This window comes from Schistocerca nitens, chromosome 2 (assembly GCF_023898315.1).
Source record: "Schistocerca nitens isolate TAMUIC-IGC-003100 chromosome 2, iqSchNite1.1, whole genome shotgun sequence".
NCBI classification, from domain to species: Eukaryota; Metazoa; Arthropoda; class Insecta; order Orthoptera; family Acrididae; genus Schistocerca; species Schistocerca nitens.
In genome coordinates, this window is record NC_064615.1 from 311,879,513 (window position 1) to 311,897,414 (window position 17,902).

The 17,902-nt window shown below is 38.0% G+C and overlaps 1 protein-coding gene across 2 annotated transcripts in view; it reads left to right on the plus strand.

Moving 5' to 3' along the window:
* Nucleotides 1–17,902, plus strand: part of LOC126236081 (sodium-independent sulfate anion transporter-like) — a 170,592-nt gene that overhangs the window by 135,909 nt on the left and 16,781 nt on the right. For both annotated transcript variants that reach the window (XM_049945144.1, XM_049945142.1), the window contains exons 8-10: nucleotides 304–444; nucleotides 9,201–9,346; nucleotides 14,288–14,461. In XM_049945144.1, the coding sequence (XP_049801101.1) occupies nucleotides 304–444; nucleotides 9,201–9,346; nucleotides 14,288–14,461 (461 nt within the window). The remainder of the gene's footprint in view (nucleotides 1–303; nucleotides 445–9,200; nucleotides 9,347–14,287; nucleotides 14,462–17,902) is intronic.

Consider the following 17,902-nt stretch of genomic DNA (forward strand, 5'->3'; position numbering starts at 1 on the left):
GTAAATTGTGCAAAACTGATGACACAAATTGTGACTGTTCAGTAGCCAGCACATACATTGCTAAATAAAATTTATGAATAAAGGGAGGGTGTGAAAATTGGAATTGTTAAGATGCAATAAATGTGAAATACAGAGATAGCATTATATTAATGAAAATGTCTTAAGTCTCAGACATTGAATGTTATGATTTTTTTCTGTCGAGCTTTGTGGGTGTTACTGAGTTAATTTTTGTGTATGCAGTAAGCATAGCTAGTTCAATCTGTGTGATCTCTATCTGTAATTGTATTATGCTATTTTTTACAGGTGCCCTGATTTTATTGGCACTTAGTCTGCTAACACCTTACTTCTATTACATTCCTAAGGCATCCTTGGCAGCTGTTATCATTTGTGCTGTGATCTTCATGATAGAGTATGAAGTGGTGAAACCAATGTGGAAATCAAGCAGTGAGTATTTGTGACTAGTTTGTATTCCAACTTTAATTATCCATAGAACCTCTATACATTATTCCCCAATAGATACCAACACTTGAAGAGTATAACTTGTAGACCTAATATCTACCTTCTAATGATTGATCTTATTTTACCCAACATCATCCAGTGGATGTAATCCACATGCTGTTATTTAATTAAGGAGGATAAAGACTATTCTCATTCTATCTAGTCTCCACTTGGATGAGTTGTAGTTTTTATTTTGAAGGAACATCAGATTCATCTCCAGGCATTACAGTCCTGTGATCACTGTGATATAGCAAATTTGGATGATGTACTCCAGCATCATCTTGTGTGGTAACTAGAGCATGAAAATCAAATTCTAAGTGGCTATTACCAAGACAATCAGCTGAAGCCAAATCCAGAAAAAACAGAGATTTGTGAGTTCCATCTTAGAAATAGACATGCAGCAAGGAAATTGCAGATGTTTTGGGAAGGTAAGCAATTAGAACATTGCTTCACCGCCAAATATCTTGGAGTAACTCTTGATTGAGCACTCACCTACAGAATACATTGCTTGAACACCAAACAGAAGGAATGTGCAAGGAACAACATTCTCCGGAAATTATCGGGTACAGTCTGGGGGACGCATCCTCGCATCTTAAGAACTTCTGCTGTAGCTCTTTGTTATTCAGCTACAGAATATGCTTGCCTGTGCGGTGCAGATCTAGTCATGCTAAACAAGTGTATATCGTGTTGAATGAAACCTGCAAACTCATTACGGGATGTTTGAGATCTATACCACTTGATAAAGTTTGTCTAGCAGGCATCCCACCTCTAGATATCCGTTGTCAACGTGCATCTAGACTGGAAGAGTGTAAGGTATTGAATCTGAAGACCCACGCGCTACACGGGTATCAGCCAGCAGTACAAAGGCTCAAGTCAAGGAAAAGCTTTCTGCATTCAACTGAAAGCCTCACTGAACCACCTTCGAACTTCAGAGTCAACTCATGACGTTCCAGACACAGTCACCTTACAGGGTGGATGATCCCATCAGGTCACGAAGAAAGCTGGTCAATATGGAAGACTCTCAACAGACTGCGTTCTGGAGTTGGAAGAATGAAGACCAACTTGAAAAAGTGGGTATTTGCATGCGACTCCACAGCATGTGAATGTGGTGAAGAACAGACAATCAGTCATCTTCTTGTCTGCAGCCTATGACCAACATCATGCATGCCATAGAATGTCATTGATGCCACCAAGGAAGTATGCAAAGTTGCTGCATGCGGGTCACGCCACATTTAATTGTAATTGTAATGCTTATAGTACCATGTTTTGGAACATTTTGCATAACTTGTAAGTTATAGTGTGTGTTTCTGACATGATTAAATAAGAAAAATACAATGCAAATATCTCAGCTGAATGGTGACTAGTAGGAGAATAGCTTGAAACATTCTCAGGTGTTGCATAGTATGGTACTGTCAAAAGTGTACAATATTTCTATGAGGCAGCTGCTCAGTTACACATGAAGATGATAAACAGGTGGCTCATAGAAATACCATGCAGTTTAGACAGTATCAGCCAACGCAGTGCCTGAGAATTTTCCAAGTAATTATTACATAAAGAAAGCCTCGAATAGCTATGAAAATAGTATCTACACTTCATAATTCAGTATTTAACAGCTGACATCCACAATTTCCAACACTGTGGAAGTAACAATACTTTTGTGATATTAATCAGATCTGCAGTCTTACAATATCCTTACAGAATTTTTTCTTGGTGTTATGCAGTTGAAGGTAGTAAAATAGTTTTTAATCAGGCATGGACAGTGAGAATGTTGTGTAAAGTAAATATCTCCACACCTTTTAGATACCTCTTAGAAGATTTTTAAATTCTTATGGTTTTGTTACTAAAAGTTAAAATCAGCATCTTGTTTGTGATGCACACAGCCATAAGACAAGATACAGGTTCCTGTATTATGGTGTGAAGCTCTTCAGCAGGCTCTCATTGCACATGAAGCAAGTAATTGAGCAGCCTGTGTATGTTTTCCTTTTACCTACTACACAAACTCAATCCCAAATGTCTCCCTACTGGTTTGTTCCAATGTGGCTGGGTATAATGCTCCATCAGAATGAACCTCTGCCTTTGCTGACAAACATCTCCAAAAATAGTGTCCATAACGTTCTATCCTGCATTCAAGACACTCTTCACTTCCTTTGTTGCTTCTCCACAGTTCTGTCTCATTACCACCAGACTCTTCATTGGTCACTGTGGATGTGACAACCTTGTACATCAACATCCTCCATTCCTAACCCATGCGGCCGGGGAACACTACCTTTCCTAATGTCCTGATACCAAACCCACCACCTCTTTCCTAATCCTCCTAACCCACCACGTACTGACCCACAATTATTTCACTTTTTAAGGCCAAATCTATAAACAAATCCATGGCATCATCCTATATCAACAACAAATTTATGAGTCATCTGGAGGAATCCCCTGATAAACTCACCCATAAACTCCCCCCCCCCCCCCCCCCCACACACACACCCGCAATCTGGAGGAATCCATTCAACACCTAAAACCCTTTGTCCGGTATGGATTCGTTGATGACATTTTTGTGATCTGGACTCCCAGCAAGGACAGTCTTTACTCTTTCCTCCACAACCACAACCTCTTCAACTACTCAAAATCTGCTTCACCTAGTCCTCCTGAAAGCCACCTTCCTATATGTTGATCTCCACCTCTCAGATAGTTCTATAAAGATGTCTGTCTGCATCAAGCACACCAACCACCAACAGTAACTTCACTTAGACAGTTGCCACACTTTCAGTTCATCCATAAACACGCCAAGCAGCCTCGGACAAGGATTCCTTCGATCACCCAGTATTACCTTAGCCTTGGAAAGCTCAGTCAGATCTTTCACCACGTCTTAAGACTACCTCTCATTGTACCCTGAGATAAAGGATGTCCTACGCAAAATCCTACACATCTCACACAAAGTAGTGCTTTGCTGCTCACCCAACCTGTAGAATATCCTTGTTGATCCTTGTTCCAGTCCTGTACCCAACCCTGCACCCGATGTGTCAGTCACACTTGATAGATTCAGGTGCAATACCTGTCCTGTGCACACACTCACCACCTCCTACTGCAGTCCAGTCACAAGTATTTCTTACCCAATAAAAGGCAGGGTCATGTGTGAAAACAGCCATGTTATTTATCAGGCATGCTGCAATTATTGTACAGCATTGTATGTGGGCATGACAAGTAAACAACTATCTAATTCCATGAGTGTCCACTGCCAAACTGCAGCAAACCACAGAACTGACCATAGAGTTGCTGACCATGTTGCACACTACAGCACTGGTGACTTCAACAGCTGCTTCACTATACTGTCCATTTGGATACTCCCGTACAACACAAGTTTCTCTGCACTACACAGATAGGAATGGTCTGTCTAGCATATTAACCTTTATCCCACTTCCTCGTGTTATATTTTCCCTTCTCTCGTCTGTCCACTCCACTCCTTCCCCATCCAGATCGTGTACTGCCTTCTCCGTCCACTCTTCCTTCCCTGAATGTGGGCGCTCTCTCTCTCTCTCTCTCTCTCTCTCTCTCTCTCTCTCTCTCTCTCTATATATATATATATATATATATATATATATATATATATATATATATATATATATATAAACAAAGATGATGTGACTTACCAAATGAAAGTGCTGGCAGGTCGACAGACACACAAACAAACACAAACATACACACAAAATTCAAGCTTTCGCAACAAACTGTTGCCTCATCAGGAAAGAGGGAAGGAGAGGGAAAGACGAAAGGATGTGGGTTTTAAGGGAGAGGGTAAGGAGTCATTCCAATCCCGGGAGCGGAAAGACTTACCTTAGGGGGAAAAAAAAGGACGGGTATACACTCGCGCACACACACACATATCCATCCACACATATACAGACACCTGTGTCTGTATATGTGTGGATGGATATGTGTGTGTGTGCGAGTGTATACCCGTCCTTTTTTTTCCCCCTAAGGTAAGTCTTTCCGCTCCCGGGATTGGAATGACTCCTTACCCTCTCCCTTAAAACCCACATCCTTTCATCTTTCCCTCTCCTTCCCTCTTTCCTGATGAGGCAACAGTTTGTTGCGAAAGCTTGAATTTTGTGTGTATGTTTGTGTGTCTATCGACCTGCCAGCGCTTTCGTTCGGTAAGTCACATCATCTTTGTTTTTAGATATATTTTTCCCACGTGGAATGTTTCCATATATATATATATAGGGAAACATTCCACGTGGGAATAATAGTTGAAGTATACGCTTTTCTGTTTAGTGTTAATTGATATTTGAACATTGATTAATTGTGTTTATGTTAGATGTGTTTTGATTGGCCTGTCCCAGTTGCATTTATCTGTATATGTACATTAAGAAAGTAGACACAGAAGTACTCTTGTGTGAAGGGAGTTACATATAGTGACAGTAGAAGGGAGTTATATATAGTGACAGTAGAACATTTATATGGTTTTAACTAGGGCAATGTTTAGGATGAGTCAAGCAGAGCAAAGCAGCACGCAACAGCCTTCAGCTGTTAGCACTGATAATAATGATGCAGTAAGAAGTGTTGTAGGACCGATGGCTACAGATAGCGCAATAGAACACCTAGTAGACACGGCTGGAGGTGTAACAGCAACTACGCAGCAGGGATTAGATCCATTGGTAATTATCATGAGACAGATGCAGATGATAACCAAGAGCATGAATACTTTGAAAACCGATATTAACGCGAAATTAGCCTCAGTTACTGAAGGGCAAAATGATTTGAATGCGAAATTAGCCTCGGTTACTGAAAGTCAGGAAAATCTGAAAACCGATATTAAAGCACAATTAGTGACAGTCACTCAAACTCAAGAAGAGATTAAATTAGTCCAGACTGAGATTAAGCAGCAGTTTTTCCGAATTAGAGCAGCGGATAGAGGCGAAGACCAGAGAACTCAAAGATCAGGCCAAAGAGACGGAACGAAAATTAACTGCACAAATAGAATTGGTGAAAGCACAATGTGAGGAAGCTACTCACCGCCTACATGTCGAAACAAAGGAGTGTGTGGCTATTAAGATAGATACTGTACGGGAACAAGTGGAAATGGTTCCGCAATTAGTTCAAAAGCAAGACGCCATGTCATGTGCAATTTGCGCAACTTCCTGAATTGGCACGTACACAGACTAACCTAAAGGAAAGCGCTGAACATCTGACAGAGCGCCAAGACTTTACAGACAACCAAATTAACGTATTAACGGGTAAATTATCCGAAATATTATATATATATATATATATATATATATATATATATATATATATATATATCCAAAAGAAAGATGATGAGACTTACCAAACAAAAGCGCTGGCACGTCGATAGACACACAAACAAACACAAATATCCTTTTGGATATATTTTTCCACGTGGAATGTTTCCCTCTGTTATACTCATATATATATATATATATATATATATATATATATATATATATATATATAATAGAGGGAAACATTCCACGTGGGAAAAATATATCTAAAAACAAAGATGATGTGACTTACCAAACGAAAGTGCTGGCAGGTCGATACACACACAAACATACACACAAAATTCAAGCTTTCGCAACAAACTGTTGCCTCATCAGGAAAGAGGGAAGGAGAGGGAAAGACGAAAGGATGTGGGTTTTAAGGGAGAGGGTAAGGAGTCATTCCAATCCCGGGAGCGGAAAGACTTACCTTAGGGGGAAAAAAGGACAGGTATACACTCGCACGCACACACATGTATCCATCCACACATATACAAACATAAGCAGACATATTAAAAGGCCTTTTAATATGTCTGCTTGTGTCTGCTTGTGTCTGTATATGAGTGGATGGATATGTGTGTGTGTGTGTGTGCGCGCGCGCGAGTGTGTACCTGTCCTTTTTTCCCCCTAAGATAAGTCTTTCCGCTCCCGGGATTGGAATGACTCCTTACTCTCTCCCTTAAAACCCACATTCTTTCATCTTCCCCTCTCCTTCCCTCTTTCCTGATGAAGCAACCGTTGGTTGCGAAAGCTTGAAATTCTGTGTGTGTGTTTGTGTGTTATTTATTGTGTCTATCTACCAGCGCTTTCCCGTTTTGTAAGTCATGGAATCTTTGTTTTTAATATATTTTTCCCATGTGGTATATATATATATATATATATATTTTCCACATGGGAAAAATATATCTAAAAACAACTCCGGAGATGGGAACTTGCTCTTCAATATATCCTCTCTTCCCGTTACCCACCAGGCCTCAATCTCCGCTAATTTCAAGTTGCCGCCACTCATACCTCACCTGTCATTCAACATCATCTTTGCCTCTTCACTTCTGCCTCGACTGACATCTCTGTCCAAACTCTTTGTCTTCAAATATGTCTGCTTGTGAGATGTCCGCTTGTGTCTGTATATGTGTGGATAGATATGTGTGTGTGTGCGCGAGTGTATACCCGTCCTTTTTTCCCCCTAAGGTAAGTCTTTCCGCTCCCGGGATTGGAATGACTCCTTACCCTCTCCCCTAAAACCCACATCCTTTCGTCTTTCCCTCTCCTTCCCTCTTTCCTGATGAGGCAACAGTTTGTTGCGAAAGCTTGAATTTTGTGTGTGTGTTTGTGTTTGTTTGTGTGTCTATCGACGGTTGATTCGTCAGGAAAGAGGGAAGGAGAGGGAAAGATGAAAGGATGTGGGTTTTAAGGGAGAGGGTAAGGGGTCATTCCAATCCCGGGAGCGGAAAGACTTACTTTAGGGGGGGAAAAAGGACAGGTATACACTCGCATACACACACATATCCATCCGCACATACACAGACACAAGCAGACATTTGTAAAGGCAAAGAGTTTGAGCAGATATATATATATATATATATATATATATATATATATTTTCCTTTCCCTCCCCCCTCGCTTTTTCCCGTCTTCATCCCCACCATCCTTTCCTTCCATCCTCCACCCTCCCTTCCCACCTCCTCTACCCATTTCTGTATCTCTTTTTTGCTCTATTCTATTTACTCCATTCGTCTTGCTATGCAGACAATAACACATTGTTCCCTCTATCCCCTCATTACATCCTTCCCTACACTTCCCCACCTCCCATCAGCCTATGCAGCTGTTTTCAATAATCAGTCATCAATAGTCAGTCTTGCCATGGCCATGGGTGTGTCTGTGGGGCTGTGTTTGTGAATGTATGTGCTTTTATTACGAAAAACAGCAAGAGCTCGACAGCTAGTGTAGGTACTGTTTCCTGCTATATTTTTCTATGCAACACACATCAGTCTGCTATAGGTTAGTAGTTGCCTCTCCCTTATTTTTTATATTGTTCCAACATCGCATTATTGTTATGAATGAATGGACTGGTATGTGTTGCATAGAACTTGACTGTTCACCAGTGAATCATAAATGTCTTGCGGACATGTCATCAAACACAGAAAATAAAGCACTTTAGCAACAAGTTCAAGACTGACAGATAAGTCTTCAGTTAAATTATGGTGATTAAGCGTAATATACTGGTAACTATGGATGAAGTTTCAGACAGTCATGTTAGAGACCTTTATTAAAGATGCATCAACTGCTGAGTTATTTGCAAACTAATAGTCTTTTAGGAAAAATGAACAGGATCTTTTTGTACAAAATTTAGTCTAGTACAATTTTGCACTGGGATATGTTTTCAGTAGAGGCCATAGTTTTCAAGTTATTCAAGAAAAACATACAAAAGTTACCTTCAAATGCAACCCCCTCCCACACTCAGCCCCCATCAGTAAAAATTTCTAGTGTGTTGTTCATGGCACTCCCTCCTTCCGCTGTACAAAAGTTTGTGACTGTGCGAATTTATTTCCCACGTTCAACCTTTCTGGGTTTTCATTGACTGGCCTTACTACACCACCAGATTAGTTGAGCACTTACAAATTGTAAAACTGACAACTATATAAATTTTACCAAACATTTTGGGAATTCTAATGGCATAAAATAAACAATTACATTGTTGTATTTGTAAGGCCAACTTATTACAGAAGTAATGTGCTTAAAGGGTTAAGTTTAGATAAAATTGTCAATCTAATTAGTTTTAGCATAATGTTTATAAAAGTTATTTTTCTGTAAATACCCTCATGGGTACATTTAAATTAATATTGTTGATGAAATAGCCAACTTTACTGGTGGTGTGATAGCCCAACCAATAGAGACCTAAAGGTCGAATATCAAGAATAGTTAGTGTGGGTGGAAATTATTGTACAGTGGCAGGAGAGAGAGTGCCCCAAGCAACATGCTAGACATCCTGATTGGTGAGGGATGAGTGTGGGAGTGGAGGTGCATTTGAAGGTCACTTTTGTACATTTTTCCTGAAAAACTCAAAAACTGTGGTCTACAGTGAAAACATAGCCCAGTACAAAATTTAACTACATTAGATTTGATGCCAAAAGGTTGTGTTCCTTTTTTCTATTGGGCTAATAATTTGCATGACGCTAATGAGATAATGTGAAAATCTTTTTGAAGGCCAGGTACAAAATTTTTGGGTATGCATAAAATGACTTTGGTATGTGAGCTGAATCACCTGGTATAATGTGCTGTCTGTCTGAAATGAAATTTTGTGTTTATGATGTCTCCCTTTCTGGTATTTGGATAAATTATTATTAAAATAAGATGCTGTGATGTATATGTATAACTTAGCAGAACAAAATTTTTGAGTGTGCTTAATGAAGTAAAATCTCACTATTACAGGGAAAGATTTAGTACCAACATTTGTTACTTTTGTGGCATGCCTGGTGATTGGTGTGGAACTTGGTATACTGATAGGAGTTGCCATAAATATATTGTTCCTGTTGTACCCATCAGCCAGGCCAAGTATTACAGTGGAACGAGCAATGGTAAATCACTTCTTTATTAACTATATTTTTGTTACATTTGTGCATATCTTTCTAGCTGAATTAACATATTTGTTGATTTCATATATTGTGGACTATAAGGCACCACAAACCATTAAGACGCACCTTAATTTTTAAATAATTGAAAAAAATAACATTTTTACCATTTTTATTATTAGACTGCAAAGCCAGACTAAAAAAAAAAAATTAGTTTATAGAATCAAACTGACCTCTGAAATACCAGAAAAATCATGATCTGAACCTTCTTCTTCTTCTTCTTCTTCTTCTTGCTCTTGCTCTTGCTCTTCGTCTTCCTCTTCCTGTTCGTCAGTCATTGTTCATGGTCTTCACTGCCATCGAGATCATTACTTATGCCGCAGTTCTTGGAAGATTTAACAATAATGTCTTCTCTCACTCTAGTCCATGACTGTTTTATCAACTGATACACTTGTTTGATAGTAGATCGTTTTAAAGCTCCCTTCGGCTTGAATTTGTGTTTGGCTTCATTGATCATCCATTTGTTCCATTTCTCTTTCATACACACTTTAAATGGTTTATTTTTCGAAACATCAAGAGGTCGCAATTGTGAAGTAAGTCATACCAGAATAACAGCAAACTCTGTAGCTCCCTGTCTCAATTTCTATTTCACAGAATTTTTCAAATGACTACTAAACTGATCTAGCACAAGAAGAGAACTCTTCTTCAGTAGAGCACCTTTCCTTTGGTTCCACACTCTGTTAATCCATAATATCATACCTGCCTCATCCATCCAATTCTTGTCATGTTTGTTAACAACAGTGACTGGCGATATTTCAGAAGGTTTTGGCATTGTTTTGCACTTGGGAAATGATCATTGAATTAAGTTTAGTATTTTCAGCACAGCATGAAAGGACAACAGTGCAGTGCATTTCTTTTATGTCCACTTGTTTTTATAGTTACAGTTTTAGCACCTTTCATGACACAGTTCTGTTACTTGGCACATCAAATGTTGGAGGCATTTCATCCATATTTGCATTTGGCTTAGTTCCACACTGGTTTTCTTTCAGAATTGAATAATAAAGTAATAGAAAAATATTATTTTCTCTTGGCACACTTGTGGCATTTTCTGAGATATTTTGGTTTTGCTTTGCATGCTAAATCCATGATCCTTCATAAACCTTTAGCACCACCCAACTTCACCATTAAAGTCTGTTAAGTTCCACTGTAGCAGTAGCTTACAACCATGTATTGAATCATTTTTGTATTAATTCCAATGCCAGTCTGACAGTGTCATTGAATCCATTTCAGTACATCATATTCCAGTTTTAGCCATTTTTAATTCAGCCCTCTATTTGCACAGTTTAATCTTCCTCATTTATTTCAGTTCTTTACTAGCCCACCAATCGCAAATGGTGTTTTCTGTAGGTGGAGGGCCAAAATGCATCTCAGCTGTTCTGTTTCCATGTTCTTCTGCAGATGCTTTTATTTTCAATTTATGGCCCATGTCATTTTTTAAATTTTTTTACCATTACAAAACTAGCTACTAACAGAAATAGTGTACTGTTATGATAACGCAAATCACCTTCAAGTTCACTGCCACTACAGACTGCAAGGATGCATTTTTTTTTTTTTTTTTTTTTTTTTTCCATCAGTCTACTGACTGGTTTGATGCGGCCCGCCACGAATTCCTTTCCTGTGCTAACCTCTTCATCTCAGAGTAGCGCTTGCAACCTACATCCTCAATTATTTGCTTGACGTATTCCAGTCTCTGTCTTCCTCTACAGTTTTTGCCCTCTACAGCTCCCTCTAGTACAATGGAAGTCATTCCCTCATGTCTTAGCAGATGTCCTATCATCCTGTCCCTTCTCCTTATCAGTGTTTTCCACATATTCCTTTCCTCTCCGATTCTGCGTAGAACCTCCTCATTCCTTACCTTATCAGTCCACCTAATTTTCAACATTCGTCTATAGCACCACATCTCAAATGCTTCGATTCTCTTCTGTTCCGGTTTTCCCACAGTCCATGTTTCACTACCATACAATGCTGTACTCCAGACGTACATCCTCAGAAATTTCTTCCTCAAATTAAGGCCGGTATTTGATATTAGTAGACTTCTCTTGGCCAGAAATGCCTTTTTTGCCATAGCGAGTCTGCTTTTGATGTCCTCCTTGCCCCGTCCGTCATTGGTTATTTTACTGCCTAGGTAGCAGAATTCCTTAACTTCATTGACTTTGTGACCATCAATCCTGATGTTAAGTTTCTCGCTGTTCTCATTTCTACTACTTCTCATTACCTTCATCTTTCTCAGATTTACTCTCAAACCATACTGTGTACTCATTAGACTGTTCATTCCGTTCAGCAGATCGTTTAATTCTTCTTCACTTTCATTCAGGATAGCAATGTCATCAGCGAATCGTATCATTGATATCCTTTCACCTTGTATTTTAATTCCACTCCTGAACCTTTCTTGTAAACAACAAATAACCAAGCTACCTACACTCAGTTCGGATGTGGGAGGATCGTGGTCACAAACTCAGAGACAATGCAGTAAATAACACATATTTATTTAAACAGTAATTACAATAATCCAGTGGTTGTAACAACATACAGTAAATCCTGGATTACTAAAAAACAAATTCATATTACATTGATGTACCTCATACAGTTGATGCTGTGGCTTAACAACTGATTGGTGCCTTATGGCCTCCTTGTCACTGCCTTTATGAATACATTGACAAAAAATGCTCAGGAAAAATCTAAAACATACAAATTAAAGTAATTACACACATGGTGCTAACAAAGAAAGCAATCATTCACACTCCTATATTAAAAAGAAATAACAGTTAGTAAAAATCAGCCTTTCTCGGTGAGTATTGCCATAAAAAGGAACTTCAAAGAATAATCATTAGAAGAGTCCCATTCTTTTAAAGAAATTTAAGATGTTTACATAGCAAAATTTTTAGGAAATAAATTGCTCGGTGAATATTAACATGATTAAAAAACTTCAAGCAACTGAACGTAGCAAAGACTAACAGCTATATAAATCTCACTGCAGCTGAAAGAGCCCATATTTAAGGAAATTTAAAACGGTTATTGAGAAAAATTCTAAGGAAGCTTCCTACCCAAAAATCTTAAAGAACTTGTGTTATACACACAAAAAGAAGACATAATGGCTCTCGTCCTTGGCTTATTACCCCAAATTCTGAATGGAAACCAATCGGAACAATTTAGCTGTTACCAAGTAAGTTCCTGTTAACCAAGGATGTGAACCAACACATAAATAACCTAAAATATTACACTGAACAAGCAGGTAAATCTCTAGACCAGTTTACTAAACAGCCGATCTCCTCCAGCGTGCAAAACCAAGAAAACGTATAGGTAGGTTTATCTATTACAGTCTGTTTGTCAAATGAGTGCAGCACTTCATCAACAAAATTTAAATCTCTCTACAAATGGACTCTGTGGTCACCATTTCAAGCACCGAAGTTTTGATCAATTTTTGACATCAAACTCCATCAGTCATGTATCAGAAGCATCCACCTTAGGCAACTAGTTGATTGAGGGCCTGTGAACTCTGTCAGTTGCTCCAGTTGGCCACCCAAATAATATCAGTATCACCATGCCATATTCACCATCATACACTACGGCTGGCTTTTTACAAGATGCATGGTCAACCTGGTACAGCAGCTGCTAGTTCATGAAACAGAGCTAAGTCAGAGAGCTCCACACTAGCTTTTTTCCTCTAAAGTAGTCAACAAGCAAGCACTCTCTACCCAGAGCAGGGCTTGCTAGATTAGCCACTTGTCCACAAGTCACTCACTGACTCTCACTGCATAAGCTCTTTCCTGAGCTGGGTCGTGTCCTTTGTTTATCATCACTGCTGTGTCTCCTAGTGAGGCACTGAGGTAACACTGCCTGAAGCAGTCTTCGCTAAATGATAGTGGACCAGTTCAAACTTCGTATTTCATTGATGGTACTAAACAATCTGCAGTGCTCTCACTGTTGTAGTCACTTGACTATGGTTAGAGTTCCATGTTTATGTTCTGTTATGCCAGCTGAGATACTAGACATATTAATTGTCTTTTCTTGTTTTATTTCATTTTTAAAGATAACCATTATTCACTACCGGATCCTCATTATCATTCGTTATTTATCATTTCACTCTGAAGTGTCCATTATTTGTTTTTGACCAAATATATTTGTAGTTTGTTAAAAACTGTGTGTCCTTCTTGTTAATTACGCTTTACATTGTCTTCAGAAATGTGTATTTCTAATAATGAATGAATGTTGTATAAGGATCAGTGCTGTAATGGTAATCACAGGACTGCCGCATACATTGGAGATATATATAATTGAGTTTGAAATCAGTTGAGTGACCATAGTTATCCTTATTCATTGATGAGTGGGCCTAGTCACAGACCACACTGCAACCAGCGGATATACAAGATAGCAAATATATACATATAAAAATGTATAATTTCTGCAATTATTGTGGTGTATGTATGGTTTTTCAGTTACTGTTGTAAACTTGTTTGAAGCACAGTATTCTGGAAAATGTTGGAACCTGTAATGGTACCTCCTTTTCCATTTTCCAGTGAGTAATATTATTGCTTTATGGTGTTTCCAATGAACTGAACAGCTAGTCTCTTATGAGGAAAATATAGTATCTGTCTCTGTCCTTGCTGCTTCAGTACTGCAGTATGAATAAGTATGATTGGTTGTTGTGGATATTGTAATTTCATAATAGTTATTGTTAAGGACAGATCATCCTCATTTGTTATTTTCATGAGATAACAACAAAAATTGAGCTTATATGTTGTCAAACTGTGGACTTTATTGTTTTCACCGATTGTGATTTTTGCTGTTACATTGCAGAAAGAAGTGAGTGACTATAGTGTTTGCTTTCTGGAAATCTCTTTGGGAATCCGGTGGGTGTTTATAATGGTGTTCCATTTGTTTTTTCAGACTAAGGCAGGGCAGGAATACTTGTTGGTGATACCAGGGAACAGTCTATACTTCCCTGCAGTGGACTTCATTCGCACAAGTGTAGGACGTGTTGCTGTACAAGAAGGGTCAAGTCATCTACCAGTCATTGTGGACTGTCGTTATGTATTGGGTGCAGACTTCACTGCAGCAAAGGTAGGTACAGTGATACTGTTGTCTGAAATATAGAGAATTATTAAATCAAAAGGTGACAAGATTCCATCTGTAATTTGAAATTGTATGGAAACAGATATACCATAATATGAGTAAAAGTGTAGACAAAAATCCTTCTAAAATATAATAAAAAAACTGTAAAGCCAAGAACAGTATACCAAAACAGAAATATCAGATGTCAGGAAAAGGAACATGTTCTTCAGACACATCCTTATAATGGACCAGGTGAGGTTCACACATCAGACAATAGTTTCTTGCGAGCAAGAGAACCAATATATGCTGGATCCAAAAGGTACAAAGGGCCCTGGTAGAAACTGGAATACAGGAAACAGAGATTTAGAACAGGAGGACTTTCAAATAAAAAAAAAAAAAAAAAAAAAACTTGACTGGCACAGGTTTGCAGGAAAGAATTATACACAGAGCAAAATCATCATGTAGAGAAGAGTGAAGATGGTTGCAAAGTATGAGAGAATATTGGACAAGGATAACAACCAGAAGAAATAAAACTGTCCTGAATTGGCCTGATCCACTGATGGCACAAATGAGGAGGAGGAGGAGGCGGCACAGAAGAAGCAGCACTCATTTATATTTATCAGGAGTACACAAATCTTAGCAGTCTTATTCAAGTACCACTTATTTTATATCTAGATCACTACATCATGTAATTTATAACGAATATATAGAAACAGGTGATAATTCTCAAATTGTGAGTTATGTTATTGAAGTAAAGGGGACACAAAAATAGAATAGTTATTAGATTCACTTCTTCACAAGTTGGTTGTGATCTAAATTCATTACAGATCTGATGATGGGAACTTAGACATGCTGAAACTGGTCCAAAAAAAAAAAAAATAAATAAATAAATAAAATAAAATAAAATAAATAAATAAATTAATTAATTTAAAAAAATTGTAAGTGGCAGTGTTCACCATTAAAGTTTTTACTTCCGTATTGAAAACCAACTTTTGTCCACATTACATCACCTCCAAACAGCAAGCATAGAAAGCATAACAGTGCATTTTTTACTTCACAGCCACAAAGCCAACTTCTCCTTCGGTACCATTCATAATTAAACCTACGAATTTATGTCTTGTTATTGCTTATGCCTGGCTGAGATGTTACAGTATCAGTTGCTGAACGACATCTTTCATCTACTGTAACTTTGTCATGGAGAGTCAGTTGTGAAAACATAATCTGTTGAACATCTTCACCTTTTGTAGTCCTGTCTTCCTCAGTTGCGTGTAATATTACGGCATATTGATAACTTTTACTTATGGACCGTCTGACAGCAACTGAATAAAACACAATTTTAGTGCCATACGCGTTTCGCCTTTATTTTCTGTAAGGCATCATCAGTGGCCTGGAATATGTACCAGAACTGTTTATAACCTATAGGCACAGTGACAAAAATGTAAATAAAATAGCTAACATATGTACATATTCCAGGCCACTGATGATGCTTTGCAGAAAATAAAGGCGAAACGCGTATGGCACTAAAATTGTGTTTTATTCAGTTGCTGTCAGACGGTCCATAAGTAAAAGTTATCAATATACTGTAATAATCTGTTGAAGTTCACTTACTGTCACAGGACTTATTTCTTCATTGTTGCAAGATCATTGTTAAAGTTTTCTGTAAATTAAAAGAATTGAAATAAAGATGAATCAAATAGAATAGCTAAAAGTGGGGTAATAATATAATTCTACATGTCATCACATTCAAGATATGATAATGATTTGTAAGCACTTCAAGATATGACAATGATTTGTAAGCACAACACACACAGAGTAGAAACCAAAATGGCCTTCTTCCCAACACACCTGCCAGGGCTTGCACTATGGGAGTGACGGTGCTCTGTCTCCCTAACAGCATCGTGTCAGCTTCATGTCTGTGCATGGTCACAACAGCCAAACACCATGTTGCTGGAACCATGAAGCACATAGCTCAGTAAAAAGATTTTTGCAACTTTTTCATAAAAAGGGAGATGGCTACTGACATTAAGCTTGATTGTATGTTGTAGAAGTAAAAAAAAAAGAGAATTAAAGAAAAAATGTTAAATTTTGTTTATTATATGAAATGGAAACAGTGGGTGCTGCAGTTCTACTGCCTATATGTGAGCCGCCACTGGTCATATCTAACCAAAAGGAAGTTGTACTTAGTGATTCAACCAATGTAGTCTGGGGATAAATCTCATATGGGGTTCCGCAAGGCTCAATCTAAGCTCCACTGTTGTTACTCATACATGCAACAAGCAGAATTAGTTCTTTTTGCAGATAACACTAGTATTGTAGTCGATCCAAGCATACAAACAGCAACAGAAGAAATGGCATACAATTTTCTTAACAGTGTCATTGAGTGGTTTCCTTCAAATGGTCTCACTCTTAGCTTTAAAAGGATGCAACATAGTCAGTACTGTACATCTAGAGGTACAACTCCAATGATAAGCATAACACATGGTGAGGAAATAATAAATAGGGTGGAAACTCAAAGTTTTTATGTGTTCATATTGATGAGAATTTAAATAGAAAAAGCACAGCTTGGAACTCCTAACACAGCTTAGTTCAGCCACATTTTCACTTAGAATAATTGCAAATCTTGGGAAACAAGTCAGTAAGTGGACATATGTTGCATATTTTCATTCAGTAGGTAACTTATCTTTCAGAAAGAAAGTCTTCATTCCTCAGAAATTTGCTGCAAGAGTAATATGTGGTACTCACTCAGGGTCATCTTGTAGACATCTGTTTCAGGAGTTGGGCATTCTGATTACTGCTTACAGTGCATTTATTCCCTCATTAAGTTGATCATAGACAATCTACTACAGTTCAAAAAGGAACAATGGTGCACATAATTACAATACCAAAAGGAAAAATGACATTCATTACTCCACATTAAGGTTATCTTTAGCACAAAAACGGGTGCACAGTGCCACAACTAAATTTTTTGATAACAAACCCAGTCTTACACACCAAAGTAAAATTTGAAAACAAATGGAAAAAGTTTCTACTTGTAAACTCTTCTATCCCAAAGAAGAATTTCTGTGTGAAAAGGTGGTCGTTAGGAGTTACTCACATATGTGTACTTAATAATAATGATGATAATAATAATAATAATAAAAATAATAATAATAAAAGAAGCTTTATAAATGTCCAGCTTTAAATGTCCAGCATGTAGCCATGTGTACAAAATAATTAGTGATGTGAATGTCAAATGGCTTCTTCCACATCATTACGACTTATCATGCAAGTGATCCATGGAACATGAACCAAACCAACAAGAAGTGAATTGAACCTTTTGAAATGTGGTACTGAAGAATTCTGAAGATTAGATGGGTAGATCATCTGACTAATGAAGAGGCATTGACTCAAATCAGGGAGAGAATAATTTTATGGCACAGCTTCAGTCAAAGAAGGTACTGGTTGATAGGG